At 39.8% G+C, this 17235-nt stretch overlaps 1 protein-coding gene across 6 annotated transcripts in view; it reads right to left on the reverse strand.

Annotated features, from left to right (window-relative positions):
* The window catches only part of LOC140195367 (growth factor receptor-bound protein 10-like), a 229199-nt gene that overhangs the window by 116816 nt on the left and 95148 nt on the right, over positions 1–17235 (reverse strand). For all 6 annotated transcript variants that reach the window (XM_072253559.1, XM_072253558.1, XM_072253556.1 and 3 more), the window contains one exon: positions 4640–4730. In XM_072253559.1, the coding sequence (XP_072109660.1) occupies positions 4640–4730 (91 nt within the window). The remainder of the gene's footprint in view (positions 1–4639; positions 4731–17235) is intronic.

Genomic DNA, 17235 nt, shown 5'->3' on the forward strand with positions numbered 1-17235 from the left:
AGAAAACAGATACACCCTAGCCATCCTCTTCTTATATCTCAAGCCCTCCAGGTAAATTGTGAATCTTTTCTACACCCTCAGCAAAATGCTGAAATAATATCTTATCCTGTTCTTTAATAAGCTGTAAATGCTTAGAAATCAATGTGGTAATCTGGGTTGAGGACAGATGCGATCCTTAAATAAACACTTATCCATATTCACTATGGAGAAAGGCATTATAGTTTGCAAATTTAGAGGATGGAGCAGTGAAGCATTAGATCTCAATTGAATCTGTTCTTAAATAAAACTGGAACTACTTAGGGGTCACAGTGGCAATTTCATTTTCCAATCTGTTATTATATAGGATGTAATTATAAATACTGATGACTTAAGATGGGCAAAGAAGTGGAAATGGCAGATTAAATTTAATCTTAAAATATGAAGAAACACATCTTGGAAGGATTAATGAAATAAAGGCATAGAGAGTGAATAGTAGAACATGAGAAGCACTGAGGAACAGTATGACCTCAATGTGCATGTCCAAGCATCTCTGAAAAGAGCAGCACAGATTAACAAGGTTGCTAGGAGGCATATGAAACATTAGCCAGGTGATGGAGTACATGAAAAATAAGCTAATAGTAATAATTATATTACTGGGGTGTATGTGGTGTCCAGAGAGGGGTAGTACCTCTGGTGAAGGGGCTTGTCATACCCGTCCTGGGCAGCTCACACACCTTTGGTCCCACCTGACACTCAACTCTCACCTGTGCTCCAAGTAACTGTTTGCCTGCAACTGTGGCCATAACTCAGTAAACCACGTTGACAAATGGCTAAATCAGGTGAGGGTTGCCAGTGGGCCTCATACCCAGTGAGACAGGGATATACCTGTCCTAGCATGCAAAGACAATTTTGGTGAGCTGGGGGAATGAGATCAACAGTGAGATCCAATGACCAGGAAGGCAGTTCGGCAATGCTTTGTGAAGAGCAAAGGGAATGACAAGGCACAGAAGTCGTCAAGACCCCAGTCGTGATGACTACTCCTACCACTGGAACCGGACTTCCGAAGTTGAGAGAGTGGAACTGCTCCAGTGCAACAGTTTTTCCACTTTAAAAACTCTCCCGCTCCGGTCCTTCAGTTCATGCACAAATCTAACTGTCATCATTGAATGAGATGGACAACCAACCAATAATTATATGAAATATTAATTAGGCCACAGCTGGAGTACTGTGTATATTTCTGGTTGCCACACTGTAGGAAGGAGATGCCTGCACTGGAGAAGTGGTGGAGAAGAATCAGTGGGATATTGCCAGAAGTGGAACATTTCAGCCATAAGGAGGGACTCAGAGGCTGAATTTCTATTCCTTGGAGCAGAGAAAATAAAGAGGAGGGTGTGGGACCTGATTTAGGTATACAAAATTATGGAGGGGTATAGACAGGAAAGATAGCAAGAAATCTGTCTCCTTGGGAGAGGAGTTCATCACTTGAAGAAATAGGTTTAAGGTACGAGGTAGATTGTCTAGAAGAGACTTGGAAAAATTGTGTTTTTTTAAAATGCAGAATAATTAAAAACTGGAATGTGAAAAGATGAACAGTACTTAGATGATCCTTTGAAAGACAATGTGTATTAAACAATGGACCAATTACAGGAAAAGTGGATTAGTATAGATAGATAATTGACCAGGAGAATAAATGAAAGGGTTGTTTCCATGCTAAATAACCATGACTTAATACTTCTGCAAATTAAAAGACTTTTGGTTTGCAATGCAAGTTTTTTTTAAAGAACTCATTAAAAGGTTAATAATATGTATGGTCTTTAGAGATGCCACATGTCTGTTATTAAGTCACAATACTCAAAAACAGCACAAATTTAACAAAGACAGAATAATATCCAAAAGATGAGGTGAATATTGGTATTGATGAATCAAGGGATTGTAACATTGTGTACAAATTTGAAGAAACCAAGACCATGAAAGATCATCAACTAAAACTTTTGCCTCTCTACAACAGCAGTTTGACTTAAGCCAATCCAATATTTTATTTCAACAAATTTTCTACATAGGTAGCATTTTACTTTTGAAAAAGAGGCATGGCCAGTAGAGTCACAAAATGTAAAAATAACTTCACTTCTGACTTCAAATCTTACTAAGCCAGAAAGATACAAGCAAAATCAAGTTCTTTCCATTTCTCAGCAGTAGTCTCTTCAGAGCACATGTGGACAGTCAGAGTCATAACACAAAAACAGACCTTTGGTCCACATCATCTATACTAATCTCATTAACTCGAATTTGGTTTGCAACCTTTTAAGTAGTAAATAGTAATGATTTCAAGTGTGTGGCTAGATGCTACTTAAATGCTGTAAGAGTATTTGCCTCCAACGCCTTTTCAGGTAGAAGTTTCCAGATTCCAACCAGTCTCTGTGTGAAAATGTTTCCTCCCGGATACCTTCTTAATCTCCTACATCTCACTTTGTGCTCACGTTCTTGTGTTTTAGACAATCCCTCTAAAGAGAAAGAGAAATTCTTACCAACTTATTTACACTTATCAGAATTTTGCACATTTCCCATCCATTCAAGGGATGACAAAACCAGCCTATCCAATCTCTCTTGATAACCAAATGCTCACCCCAAGCAACACTTTGGTGAATCCCCAATGCACCGTCAATCATTTGCGATCATGACCTTCCTATTGCTGAGAGCAGAACTGCAAACAATAACGCAGTGACTCAAGATTTTCTGATGTTGTAACACTATATCCTTGCTTTTACATTCTATACAATGGCTAATAAGGGCAAGCATTCCATACATCTTAATCAGCACCCTATCCACCCATGCTGCCAGTTTGACAGAATTGAGGGACTCATTGCATAACAACCCTTACTTCAGCAACTCTGCCTAGAGTCCTATCATTTACAATGTATGTCCTACACTTATCTGACTCTCATAAATAGATAAACGTATTTGTCAAAAGTAAATTCCACTAGCCATTGCACTTTCCAACTTTCCAGCTGATCATGATCTTGCTGAATAGCTAAACAGAGTTTAAATTGGGAATTCATTAATACATTCAAGAACTGAAATCCCAAAGAACTTCAAATTCACGATGAAACCACGATCTTTTCCCTGATATTAACCACTGTTCTTAAGCCATGAAGGAAAGATCATGACCAGAGATCCTACCGAGTTGGAGTAAATATCAAACAAGAAAGACAAGCATATCATCAAGAAAGAGATCCTGGTATAAAGCTAGAGATGGCCGTGAACTTGAAATATTTTTCTCTATTTAAAAGATATCCAATAGAATGTTTACCCAATATTATGGAAAACTACCCAAGTACTACACAGCTTACCAGACTTAGACCAATAACTTATCTCCTTAATGTCTCTTTCAAATCTCAGAGGTGAATGAAACAAGTTATTATTGAGCTGCCTGCTGACATTGAGGACATGCTAGTGTTTGTTTTGACCCAACCAAAATGAATCCTGATTCAGGGACTGGAGCATGAGCTAAATTTCAAAGAACAGTGACAGATGACACGAAGGTTGGCAGAGTTGTGGATAGTATGGAGAATTGCTGTAAGTTGCAACAGGACATTGACTGGATGCATAGCTGGCAGATAAGTGATAAATGGGAGTTCAACCCAGAAAAGTGTACAGTGATTCATTTTGGAAGATTGAATTTGAAGCAGAATACAGGGTTAACTGCAGGATTATTGGCAGTCTGGAGGTACAGAGGAATATTGGGGTCCATGTCTGTAAAAGTTGCTATGCAAGTTGATAGGGTTGTTAAGAAAGCATATGTTGTGTGGCTTTCATTGGTCAGGGAATTGAGTTCAAGAGCTGCAAAGTACTATTGCAGCTCTATAAACTTGGCAAGATTTCTCTTGGAATATTGTGTTCAATTCTGGTCACCGAATTATAGGAAGGAATTGGAAGCTTTAAAGAGAGTGGAAAAGAGATTTACCGAGGTGCTACTGGACTAGAGGGCATGTCATGAAGATAAGGTGAGCAAGCGTAGGCTTTTCTCTTTGGAGCAAAGGAGGATGGAAGGTGAGTTGATAAGAGGCGTATAAGATGATGAGAGGCATAGATCAAATGGATAGCCAGAGACTTTGGCCCTGGGAAAAAATGGCTAATATTAAGGTGACTGGAGGAAGGTTTAGCAAGATATCAGACATACGTTCTTTACACAGAGAATTATGGGTGCAATGAATCTCCTGCCAGGGTGGTGGTAGAGGCAGATAGATGAGGGGCATTTAAGAAACTCTTAGATGGGCACATGTATGAAAGAAAAATGGAGAATCATGTGGGAAGGGCGGGCTGGATTGATATGAGAGTAGGTTAAAAGATCAGCGCAACATCAGCCAAAAGCCCTATAGTATGCTGTGATGTCCTATGTTTTATTAACTACCTTGAATACACATGCAGCTACTGCCAGTTTTACAATTGTCATTTAGCTTCAAACACTGAAGTCTGAAAACCTTCTGCATTGGATGAGAAATGTTATCAACCCCATTTTAATTATTTAATCTATTACCTTAAATCAATAGCCTTGATTATTGGACCAAAGTGAAATTCGCCCTTCCTACCCACCATAGATTTTCCCTTAACTCTCTCCATTCTAAAAGAAAACTTCCAAAAGCAGACACAAACAAATACCAACCTTGATTATTAGATGAATGATGACTGCATGAAGTTTGAAAACTTGCTCCAATGCCCTCTCTAGTTCTGCGTGACGTCCGATCTACATCATCCTAAAATAAGACAGCCAAGTTAAATGCATGGCTGTGATTAAAAGAAAATTATGGTACATGCCATGCACAAAATTGATCTTCCAAACTGTTACCTATTCATAAATAGAGAAAATCTTAATAACACTGCATAACAGAATATGGTGATTCATTGCAAGAATGCAGGCAGGCATGCACATACACTCACTGCTTAAATGTGAAAACACTGTCAACAGAGGTTCCATTGTAGCCTGAGAACTGAATAACTACATTTTAGAGAAAAATATGCATTGGGGTGTACTAACCCCAAGAAAGCCAATGGGGTGAGCTAGAGAGTTGCTTTAATGGATAGCCAGTTTAGAAAGGAGTTAAAAATCTTCACTTTCTGTTGTAAACACTTTTGAGTCTACACATGAGCAAAATGTAGTACACAAGATTATGTTAACTGTTTTTCAGAAGTACAACTTCCTTTGAAGAGACAGCTTTCATCAAAATTAAACAGGACGTAGTGGTACGTGACCGGCAACAATGAATATAGAATTGAGTCAGGTTCCATAAACAAATAAACATTTATTAAACTCAGCTCAAAATTAGTAAAATGATAAACAAACGAAAAACCTTAATTGGAAGTAAACTACTATGCAGCCATTTAACAAACAGCTAAACTCAGTATTAGTTCTTAAAGTGGTAAATGCGAGCACAGTATTAAAGTGGTAAATTCAAATACAGTTCTTCGAATGGTAAATTCTAAAGTCCAAGAGATTTATATAGTCAATTAGGAGAGACTTTCCTGAAGTAAAGAATTCCTCGAAGACACGACGTTACTGTTGATCCCAGCCAGAACCTGTCTTGTCCGCAGGATTCACGATAACGGAAATAAAATGGTTTAAAGGCACTGACCTTTTCCTGTATAGACTAGATACTGCACAACCTTTCTGCTGCTTTTAGCAGAGGTTATCTCATGCAGATCACTCTTGAAAGAATTCAATAATGGTCGATCCTCTCCAAAACCGCCGAATGACTCCTTCAGGTTCCTGTCTTCACTCTCCAATACTACTGAAAAGGTACATCAACAAATCTGGCAGCTATTGGTGAAACTGTTGGCCCAACACTTCTGTACCTTACCATAGAAAGTAAAGCTCCGTTTTAAAACTATACTGCGTCATGAGATTAATAAGCAGCGTAGTGGAGTATCTGACTGACAATCTAACTGAAAACTAACTGCATCACCAGGGGTCTACACTTATATACCTGGTGAGAACAGGTCATCATGTGACCTCACTTCGGCAGGAAAATTACATCATGTGACCTCTGCAAGACCATTATATTACCCTCCTAAGACAATCACAAGATATCCATGAAGTATGTAACAATAGAAACATAGAAACCCTACAGCACAATACAGGCCCTTGGCCCCACAAAGTTGTGCTGAACATGTCCCTACCTTAGAAATTACTAAGCTTACCCATAGCCCTCTATTTTTCTAAGCTCCATGTACCTATCCAAAAGTCTCTTAAAAGACCCAATCGTATCCGCTTCCACCACCGTTGCCGGCAGTCCATTCCACGCACTCACCACTCTCTGCGTAAAAAACTTACCCTGACATCTCCTCTGTACCTACTTCCCAGCACCTTAAACCTGTGCCCTTTTGTGGCAGCCATTTCATCCTTAGGAAAAAGCTTCTGACTATCCACACGATCAATGCCTCTCATCATCTTATACACCTCTATCAGGTCACCTCTCATCCTCCGTCGCTCCAAGGAGAAAAGGCCGAGTTCACTCAACCTGTTTTCATAAGGCATGCTCCCCAATCCAGGCAACGTCCTTGTAAATCTCCTCTGCACCCTTTCTATCGTTTCCACATATTTCTGTAGTGAGGCGATCAGATCCGAGCACAAGTGGGGTCTGACCAGGGTCCTATATAGCTGCAACATTACCTCTCGGCTCCTAAATTCCATTCCACGACTGATGAAGACCAATACACCATATGTCTTAACCACAGAGTTACCCTGCACAGCTGCTTGCAGCATCCTATGGACTTGGACCCCAAGATCCCTCTGATCTTCCACGCTGCCAAGAGTCTTACCATTAATACTGTATTTGACCTACCAATACTATACTCTGCCATCGCATTTGACCTACCAGGACATTAAGCAGGACACCTATAGATAAGCTAATAAGATATAGAAACCTAAAGATAATTATGTCATGAGTGATATTATAAATATTGCTTATAATACCAAGCAAACAAGTCAACAGCAAAATGACTATGATCTCAAATCAGTGCTAAATTTTAAGATGAGCATCTTAGTTCTCAAAACATTAGTTTATCTGCAACAAACACAGTAAAAGTTCTCAGAGTGCATTTTTAGAAAAATTATGTATGACACTGACAACTAAATTATGTATAATTTAGCTTAACAACACTCTTAAGCTTAATTCCTTCACAACAGCTCTTAATCTTAAGGACACAAACTCTCTTTAAAATCTTAACTTGGACCAGAAATCTTGTCAGAGTAGCAAATGGGCTATAATTGACTTAATCCATCTATATGCTTTACCTAATTTCCCATTATTTGTCAGATACAACCAGCTACCCCAAGCAGGTAGACCAAAATTAGAAGACCATCTTTTACTCACTATAGCATATTTAAGGGCTAACAAATGCTGTAAGACATCATACAAAATTTCCATCAACAATTTTAACTTGAATAAAATCATGAATCTTCCAAGTCAAAATTTTACACAGACCAAAGGTTGTAAAATTTATGTTATACCACACATGATTTCTTTTGAAAAGTAGTCTACACAAGTTAGGAGCATTAATTATTAAGATCAAAGAGAAATCTCCAAAGGTACACTAGGAGCAGAAAACCTGCTACAGGTTTGTCAAAAGCTTAAGTTTCACATGCTGGTTTGTGAAGGTGAGAACACGAATAGAAGCAGATGTAGATCATTCCATCCTTTACATCAGACCCCTTTACAGAAAGACCATGGGTGATCATTTACCTCCGTGTAACTTTGTGCACAAAACCCACAAAATACATAAAAATCCATCAAAATGTCTTATTTGCAACACACTTTTTGAAAATAGCATACATTAGTTAATGTCAAAAGTTAGAACCAGTCTTGGACCCAATTGCTAGTAGACATGGATGGCCAACAAAACAATCACTGTTGCTCTACTTTAATGCCATTCCAGTGCATTCTTTCACAAACAAGAGAAAATCTGCAGATGCTGGAAACCCAAGCAACACACACAAAATGCTGGAGGAACTCAGCAGGCCAGGCAGCAGCTATGAAAAAAAAAGTACAGTTGACGTTTCAGGCCAAGACCGTTCAGCGACACCTCTAGTTGGCAAGACCTCAGGTTTCAGCCCGAAACATCAAATGCACTTTTTTTCCGCATAGATGCTGCCTGGACTGCTGAGTTCCTCCAACATTTAGTATGTACGTTCCGTGTTACTTCCAGGCTAATTACTCCAGTGTGATATTGCATTACATAAAATTATCAATTGTAAATTTGCTCCAGAACAATTAAGTTATGGTTCAGTTACTTCTTTCAATGAATTAGTTTCCAGTCTGAGCTGGAAAAGTTAACACAGGTTCACGTTTGATTACTAAGGGTCCTTTCCCCTCCAAAGACCAATGGGCTCATCAGCTAAATTAAGAGGTTGCTAAAATGTCCCAAATGTTTTGTAAATTTTGTGCCAGATTGCTAAACACAGGCCAAATTATTGTACGTGGAGCTCAGATTTAAATCATTATTCAATCTCGTATATAAAATGTCAATAGAACATGTTCTACACCCACACATTTGTTCAACATATCTTTAAGAAATGATGAAGAATAGCAGTTCAATCTCATTGTCAGCAGTTCCTCAAAATTAAATTTTACTAGACTTTTAATTTTAAAATTACAGCTGATGACACTAGAAGGCACTTGCTTCTAAGCTTTCCTTCAACATGTGAAATCCGAACAGCAGGAAAGACTGATTGATATCAAAATTTTGCTATTTCACTGGCCCTCCATTCAGCCTGGGACCACGTGTACAACAGCAATACCTACACTATGGAATAAAGGGAATTACAGAGCCATGAGAGAGGGGTGTATCCAGGTGGATTGGAGGGGATTACTGGCAGGGATAACAGCAGAACCAAGGTGGCTGAAGGCTCTGGGAATAGTTCACAAGACACAGGATAAATTAAGTCAAACAGAAGTTGCTCTCAAACAACTTCTGTGGAACTTGCAGGGCTAGGCATCTGTGGCTGACAAGGGAAGTTAAGGACTGCAAAATAAACCAAGGAAAGTGCAAATAAGGTAGCAAAAGTGAGTGGAAAGTTAGAAGATTGGAAAGCTTTTAAAATCCAACATGAGGCAACTAAAAAAGCTATAAGGTAAAAGATGAAATATGAGGACAAACTAGCCGATAATATAAAGGATACCAAAAGTTTTTTTAACTATATAAAGAATAAAAGGGAGGTGAGAGTTGACATTGGACCACTGGAAAATGATGCTGGTGAAGTAGTACACAGAAATGGCAGATGAATTAAGTACATTGCTTCAGCCTTTACTGTAGAAGACACTAGCTGTATGTCAGAGGTCTGAAAGTACCAGGGAGCAGGAATGAGTGTCATTGCTATTACAAGGAAAAAGTGTTAGGCAAACTGAAAGGTCATGGATAAGTCACCTGGAATAGATAAATTACCTCCCAGAGTCCTGAAACTGGTTGCTGAAAAGATAACGGATGCACTGCTCATGATTTTTCCAGAATCACTTGATGCTGGCTTGGTCCCAGAGGACTGGAAAATTGCATATGTCACTCCACTCTTCAAGAAGAGAGGAAGACTAAAGAGAGGAAGTTATAGGCCAGTTAGCCTAACTTCAGTGGTTGGGGAAGTGTTGGGAGTCCATTATTAAAGATAAGGTTTTGGGGTACTTGGAGACAAATGATAAAATAAGTCAAGTTTAGCATGGTTTCTGTGAAGGGAAATCTTGCCTGACAAATCTGTCAGAATTATTCAAGGAAGTCCACCTTGCCTGTTACAAGGAGAGGCAGTGGATGTCATTTACTTAGATTTTCAGAAGGCATTTGATAAGGTGCCTCACCTGAGGCTGCTTAACAAGATAAAATCTTATGGTGTTACAGGAAATATACAGGCATGGATAGAGGCATGGCTGACAGGCAGAAGACAGCGAGTAGAAATAAAGGCAAACAACAAGAATTCTGCAGATGCTGGAAATTCAAGCAACACACATCAAAGTTGCTGGTGAATGCAGCAGGCCAGGCAGCATCTGTAGGAAGAGGTGCAGTCGACGTTTTAGGCCGAGACCCTGACGTCTGTCCTGACGAAGGGTCTCGGCCTGAAACGTCGACTGTACCTCTTCCTACAAATGCTGCCTGGCCTGCTGCGTTCACCAGCAACTTTGATGTGTGTTGGTTGAGTAGAAATAAAGGGTTGGTTATCTGGTTAGCTGCCAGTGACTAGTAGTATTCCTCAGGGGTCAGTATTGGGACCACTACTTTTCACATTGTTTGTCAGTGATTTGGATAATGGAACTGATGGCTTTGTGGCAAAGTCTGTGGATGATACGAAGGTAGATGGAGGGGTAGGTAGTGCTGTGGAAGCAATGTGATTGCAGCAGGACTGGAAGAATGGGTAAAAAACTGGCAGATGGAATACGGTGTAGGAAATGTATGATAATACATTTTAGTAAAAACACAATAGTGCAGACCATTGTCTAGATTGGGAGAAAATTCAAACATCAGAGGTGCAAAGAAATTTAGGAGACCTCGTGCAAGACTCCCAGAAGGTTAATTCACAGGTTGATTCTGTGGTAAAGAAGGCAAATGCAATGTCACCCTTTATTTCAAGGAGAATAGAATATAAAACAAGGCGAAAATGCTGAAAGCTTTAGTCAGGCGGCACTTGGAATACTGTCTACAGTTTTGGGTCCCTTATCTCAGAAAGGATGTACAGGTTTCCCCTGCCATCCGAAGTTAGAGCGCTCCTATGAAACAGTTCGTAAGCCGGAATGTCGTAAAGTGAGGAAGCAATTACCATTTATTTATGCTGAAGAAATTTGTGAGCGTTCGCAGACCTAAAAAATAACCTACCAAATCATGCCAAATAACACATAAAACCTAAAATAACAGTAACACATAGTAAAAGCAGGAATGATATGATAAATACACAGCCTATATAAAGTAGAAATACTTTTCTACAATCATTGCCGCACCATTCTCCATAGGGAAAATCTCACGCAAGCGCACTTGGCAGAAACACGGCACAAGCACTCTCGGCAGAAACACGGCACAAGCGCTCTTGGCAAAAACACTCTCTCCAGTAACCTTTAAGCTATGAAGCTGCCAAATCATACCAAATAACACATAAAAATACACAGCCTATATAAAGTAGAAGTAATGTATGTACAGTGCAGTATCACTTACCGGAATTGGGAAGACAGCACCAAGCACACTGATGATGGTGTGTTAGGTTGGGGTGGTGCAGTGGTCCCCAACCTCCGGGCAGCGAACCGATAGTGATCCGCGGAGAATGCATCTGGGGGTGTCATCTCATCGTCGTCTGTTTCCATCAGGGCAAGCAAGTCATCTTCTTCTATGTCTGCCTGCCTCAATGTCAAAGATTGAGGTTCGTCGTCTGCTGTGGCTGATGTGGAAGGCTTGAAAAATGGCAGTATGCTTGACTGCTTAGCCTCACGCATTTTTCTATATTGCAGTTCTTTGTAAGCACTCAAACCATCCTGCATATATGCCCTAAACCTATGTACCCTTTCAAAATTAAAGTCGTACTTTTCTGCAATCATTGCAGTTGCTTCACATTCAGTTCCTGGACGACTTCACTTTCGGTCCGTTCGCTACTGCATTCGGTTTCAATTGTTATCCTTTCGTCTTCCAATCGCATCAGCTCTTCATCTATCAGTTCTTGGCCATAAGATGCCAAAACCTCTTCAACATCATCTTTGTCAACTTCCACAAACCAAACTCACTTTGTCCTTACTTCGTCCACCACGATCGAGATGCCTAATTATGTCTAGTTTTACACTTACCCTTACGAGCTCTTTTAGGCTTTTCCGATACCTTAGAACTCATCTTGCTAACAGCTGCTCACAGGCACGTGTTTAAGCAACGCCGGCTAGAATGCAGTTCCAGGGGAGGAGTTTGGCTGCTCAGGGCACGCGCTGCTTATTTTCATAACAGTGAAAATACCTTCTCTTAGCGAAAACAGGTAACTAATGTAGGTCTTTCGTAACAGCAAGGTTTCATAAAGCAACCATTCGAAAAGTGGGGGGCACCTGTATTGTTGTTGGAGAGAATCCAGGAGGTTCAAGATGGTGATTCTGGGAATGAAGGGGTTAACATGTGAGGAGCATTTGGCAGCTTTGGGCTTGTACTCACTGGAATTTTGAAGAATGCATTGGGATCTCATTGAAACTGACAGAATGTTGAAAGGAACACACAAAATGCTGGTGGAATGCAGCAGTCCTGACAAAGGGTCTCGGCCTGAAACGTCGACTGTACTTCTTCCTATAGATGCTGCCTGGCCTGCTGCGATCCACCAACATTTTGTGTGTGTTGCTTGAATTTCCAGCATCTGCAGATTTCCTCGTGTTTATGAATGTTGAAAGGACAAGATAAGGTGGATGTGGAGAGGATGTTCTTTCTGGTGGGGGTATCCTGAACTAGACAGCACTACCTCAAAATCGAGTGGTGACCTTTTACAAGTTAGGAGGGATTTTTTTTTTTAGCCAAAGAATGGTGACTCTGTAGCATGCTCTGCCACAGGCTGCAGTGGAGGCCTAGTCTGTAGGTACAGTCGGCCCTCCTTATCTGCGGGGGATTGGTTCCGGGACCCCCTGCGGATACCAAAAAACGCGGATGCTCAAGTCCCTTATTTAACCTGTCTCAATGCAGTGGACTTTAGGACCCAGCGGAGCTCCAGACCTTATTTAACCTGTCTCAGTACGGTGGGCTTTAGGACCCGGTGGAGCTCTGAACCTGCAGTGTTTCTGTTCACGAAAATAATCACGATCACGATTGAAAATAAAGTGGAAATAATAAAGCGATCGGAAAGAGGTGAAATGCCATCGGTCATTGGAAAAGCGTTAAGCTACAGTCGGTCAACAATCAGACCAATTTTAAAGGATAAAGTGAGAAAGGCTCTGCCCCGATGAAAGCTACCATTATTATTAAGCAACGCAGTGGTTTAATTATTGAAATACATACATTTCTTAAGTGTCTTATATGCATAGAAAGGTAAAATATATACTAAGACAAACACTTGACTAACTGACGCTAAATAATACCAGATGTACCTGTTCCGACCCACTTAGTAAGAGAACTTCCAGGTTTTCTTCCGATCCTGATCCACGGTAACCTACGCACATCCTCCCGTATACTTTAAATCATCTCTAGGTTATTTATAATACCTAATACAACGTAAATGCTATGTAAATAGTTGTTATACTACATTGTTTAGGGAATAATGACAAGAAAAAATAAGTCTGTAGACGCTCGAACAAGTGCTGGAGAGAGAACTTCCGGGTTTTCCCGATCCACGGTTGGTTGAATCCGCGCATGCGGAACCACGGATAAGGAGGGACGACTGTATACTTAAAACAGAAGTTGACAGATTCCTGATTGGTCAGAGCATCAAGGGATATGCTGAGAGGGCAGGTGTATAGGGTTGAATGGGATCCAGGATCACCTATAATGAAATGGCAGAGCAGAAACAATGGACTGAATGGCCTAATTCTGCTCCTATGTCTTATGATTCACACTACATCAGGCCGCTGAGTATTGATCACAGTTCAGTGTTCAACACCAGCATCATCTCAGTACTAATCGCAATTTTTAAAACATGGGCCTCCGTACCTCCCTCGCAACTGGACCCTTGACTTCATCATTGGGACATCACAATCAGTGTGGATCAGAAATAATATCTCCTCCACATTGACAATCAACACTGACACACCTCAAAGATTCATACTTAGCCTGCTGTTTTACTCTCTACACCCATGCCTGTGCGGCTAGGCATATCACAAGCACATCAATAAATTTGCTGATGATACAAGTGTTGTCAGCAGAATCTCAGATGACGAGGAGGCATACAGGAGTGAGATAGATTGGCTAGTTAAATGGTGACCTTGCACTCAATGTCAAGGAATCCAAGGAATTGATGGTGGACTTCAGGAAGGGCAGGTCGAGGAAACTCACACCAGTCCTCATCAAGGAATCAGCAGTGCAAAGAGTGAGCAGTTACAAGATCCTGGGTGTCAACATTTCTGAGGGCCTACCCAGGCCCCAATATATTAATGCAATTACAAAGAGGGCACACTAGCGGTAATACATAATCAGGAGTTTGAGACGATTTTCTATAAATGTACAGTGGAGAAGATTCTAACTGGTTGCATTACTGTCTGGTATAGATGTACTAATGCACAGGATCAAAAAATCTGCAAATAGTTGTAAACTTAACACCCCCAGCAACAAAGACACGGCATCTATTATAAAGAACCCACACTACCCAGGACAAGCCCTCTTCTCATTTCTACCATCAGAGGAGGAGGTACAGGAGCCTGAAGGCACACATTCAGTATTTTGGAAATAGCTTCTTTCCGTCTGCCATCAGATTTACAACTGACAATGCACCCACGAATACTACTTCACTATTTTTATTTTCTTTTTGTTCTAATAATTTATAAATATATACTTCATATAATTTATAGCATATTTTATATACGGTACTGTACTGCTGCTGCAAAGCAACAAATTCCATGACGTATGTTGGTGGTATTAAACCCGATTTTGTTTTTTTTGCAATAGTGGTTCAATAAAATGTGCACAATTAGTATTACTGTCACTATTCTCAATTTTAAGGAAGAAAATTGATCAAGAGTGTACTTTGGAATGTGTGCTGGCATCTCTTATATTTATTTCTTAATGTTTTTCTTGTACTCCTAAACCCTTAAATAACTTAAGTTTCCTAACCTGCTGACTTTGAGCTAATTGTTAAGATTTATGATCTCAGTACCTCCTTGTGTCAGTGACAAGCATGGTGTTAGGTTTCACTAGGACATTGTGATCATGGAGGAATGGTATCAGGGGAACTGAAATCTGTCAATGCTGTCTGGTTATGATTGGACACTTAACCGAGAAGCCTCAGACACTGAGTACAAACAGAAATCATCGACAAAATATTTTTAGCTCAGTTGAACTATTGCAAAGCATCAGCATTGTTATGCAATTAAGCACATTATATTCAATAAAAGTTAATTTCTTGTTTTTTCCAAACTGCTATGTGATACAAGTAGTCTGAAATTAAATTTATGTTCAGCCTCAAGCAGTCTATAATACACAAAAAATCATTTCTGATAAAAAAAAACACCTTTGAAAAAACTTGTTGTTCAGTGTTATTGACTTCAGGAGAAGGAAACCAGTGGTCCATGAGCCAGTCCTCATCGGAAGATCAGAGTTGGAGAGGATCAACATTTTAAAATTCCTTGGTGTTATTATTTTACAGAACCTGTCCTAGGCCCAGCACGCAAGTACAATTATGAAAAAAACACGGCAGCGCCTCTACTTCCTTCGGAGTTCAGGGAGATTCGGCATGACATCTAAAATTTCGACAAACTATTAGAGATGGGTGGTGAAGAATATATTAACTGGTTGCATCACAGCCTGGTATGGAAACACAAATGCCCTTGAATATAAATCCTACAAAAAGAAGTGGATATGGCCCAGTCCATAACAGGTAAAGCCCTCTGCACCATTAAGCACATCATAATGGTACGTTGTCACAGGCAAGCAGCATCCATCGTCAGAGACCACTAATACTCAGGACATGCTCTCTTCTCACTGCTGCCATCAGGAAAAAGGTACAGGAACCTCAGGACTCATACCACCAAGTTCAGGAATAGTTACTACCCCTCAACCCTCAGGTTTGAATGAACCAAAAGGACAACTTCTGCCCCATCATTGAAATGTTCCCACAACCAATGGGCTCAGGTTAAAGACTCTCCATCTCATGTTCTCAATATTTATTGTTTCTTTATTATTTCTTTCTTTCTGTATTTACAGTTTGTTGTCTTCTGCACACTGGTTGAACACCCAAGTTGGGTGGACTTACATTTTCTTGTGGGCATACTCAGTAAAGCTATAGAATTATAACCATAACAGAATTAATGAATCTCAGAGTTGTATATGGTGAAATATATGCTTTGATAATCAATTTATTTTGAACTGTGCATTTTGTGATGTGCAGTCCGCTAATCCTTTGGGATGAAGCAAAACTCCTTAATTACGGTTTTGGTGGTGCCAGATTAGCAGATTTTATTGACTATAGGATGTTATTCTTACTCATCACATGTTTAATTTACTTTTTCTTTAACTTTTACATAGTACTATCATCCTCCTATAAACCTTAAGTTTAGAAAGAGAATAGGGAAGAGGACAAGGAATGTGGCAGATATCATCTGGGACCACAGGCATTCAACGGTATGTTTTAAAATGCCCCAGTTGTGCACCTACACCAGTCCATTTGCCTCAGTTATTTCTTTCATCAGCAAGTCAGATGTCAAAGCATTAGGTTTTCCAAATAGTCAGATAGTGGATTAGAGTTCTATTTTATTTCCTTTTCTAATTAAATTCAATATGCTGTTTGGCATATCTTGGCTCTCAAACATTACCAAATTTTAACATGCACAGTGCAGCCTCTCAATCTTAAATCTCATCCTTCAAGTTCAATTTACTGACTTCCCACTTCGAAATTTTCACGAATATAATTATTTAATTGCTGCAGAATAACAAATACTACAGGTTTATCATTCATTTGCCTTGTCTCTCTACCGATTCACTTTTTTTTAAATCATTTGTAGAACACTTTGCTATTTCTTTTTTTTGGATAATGTAGCTTTATTTTTTGTTTCCTGAACTGTGCCTTATATGTCATTCCTGATAATGAGGGATGAAGGAAGGTTGGGCTAGTGTAGACTGGAAACACATGCTATATGGTGGGGTGGTTCAGGAACAGTGGAAGACTTTCAAAGAGATTTTTCACAGTATTCAACAAAAGAATATTCCAATTAAAAGCAAGGAGAGTAAGGGTGGGGAGAGCCAGCCATGGAAACTAAGGAAGTAACAGGTGGCATCAAACTAAAAGCCCATGCATACAAAGTTGCCAAGAGTAATGGGAAAACTTTAAAAAGCAACAAAGAACCACTAAGCGAGCAATAAAGAAAGGGAAGCTGGATTATGAAAATAAACTAGCACAAAATATAAAAAACGGATAGTAAAAGTTGTCATAATTATATAAAGCAGAAAAAGGTGGCTAAAGTGAACATAAGTCATTTGGAGGACGAGAAGGGGGAATTGGTATTGGGTAATGAGGAAATAGTAGAGGCTTTGAATAACTATTCTGTGCCAGTCTTCACGGTGGAGGACATGTCATGGATGTGATGGGAGGTGAAGACCTCAATAGAATAGCTATCACTAGAGAGGTAGTGCTGA

The sequence above is a fragment of the Mobula birostris genome, chromosome 3 (genome assembly GCF_030028105.1).
Source record: "Mobula birostris isolate sMobBir1 chromosome 3, sMobBir1.hap1, whole genome shotgun sequence".
NCBI classification, from domain to species: Eukaryota; Metazoa; Chordata; class Chondrichthyes; order Myliobatiformes; family Myliobatidae; genus Mobula; species Mobula birostris.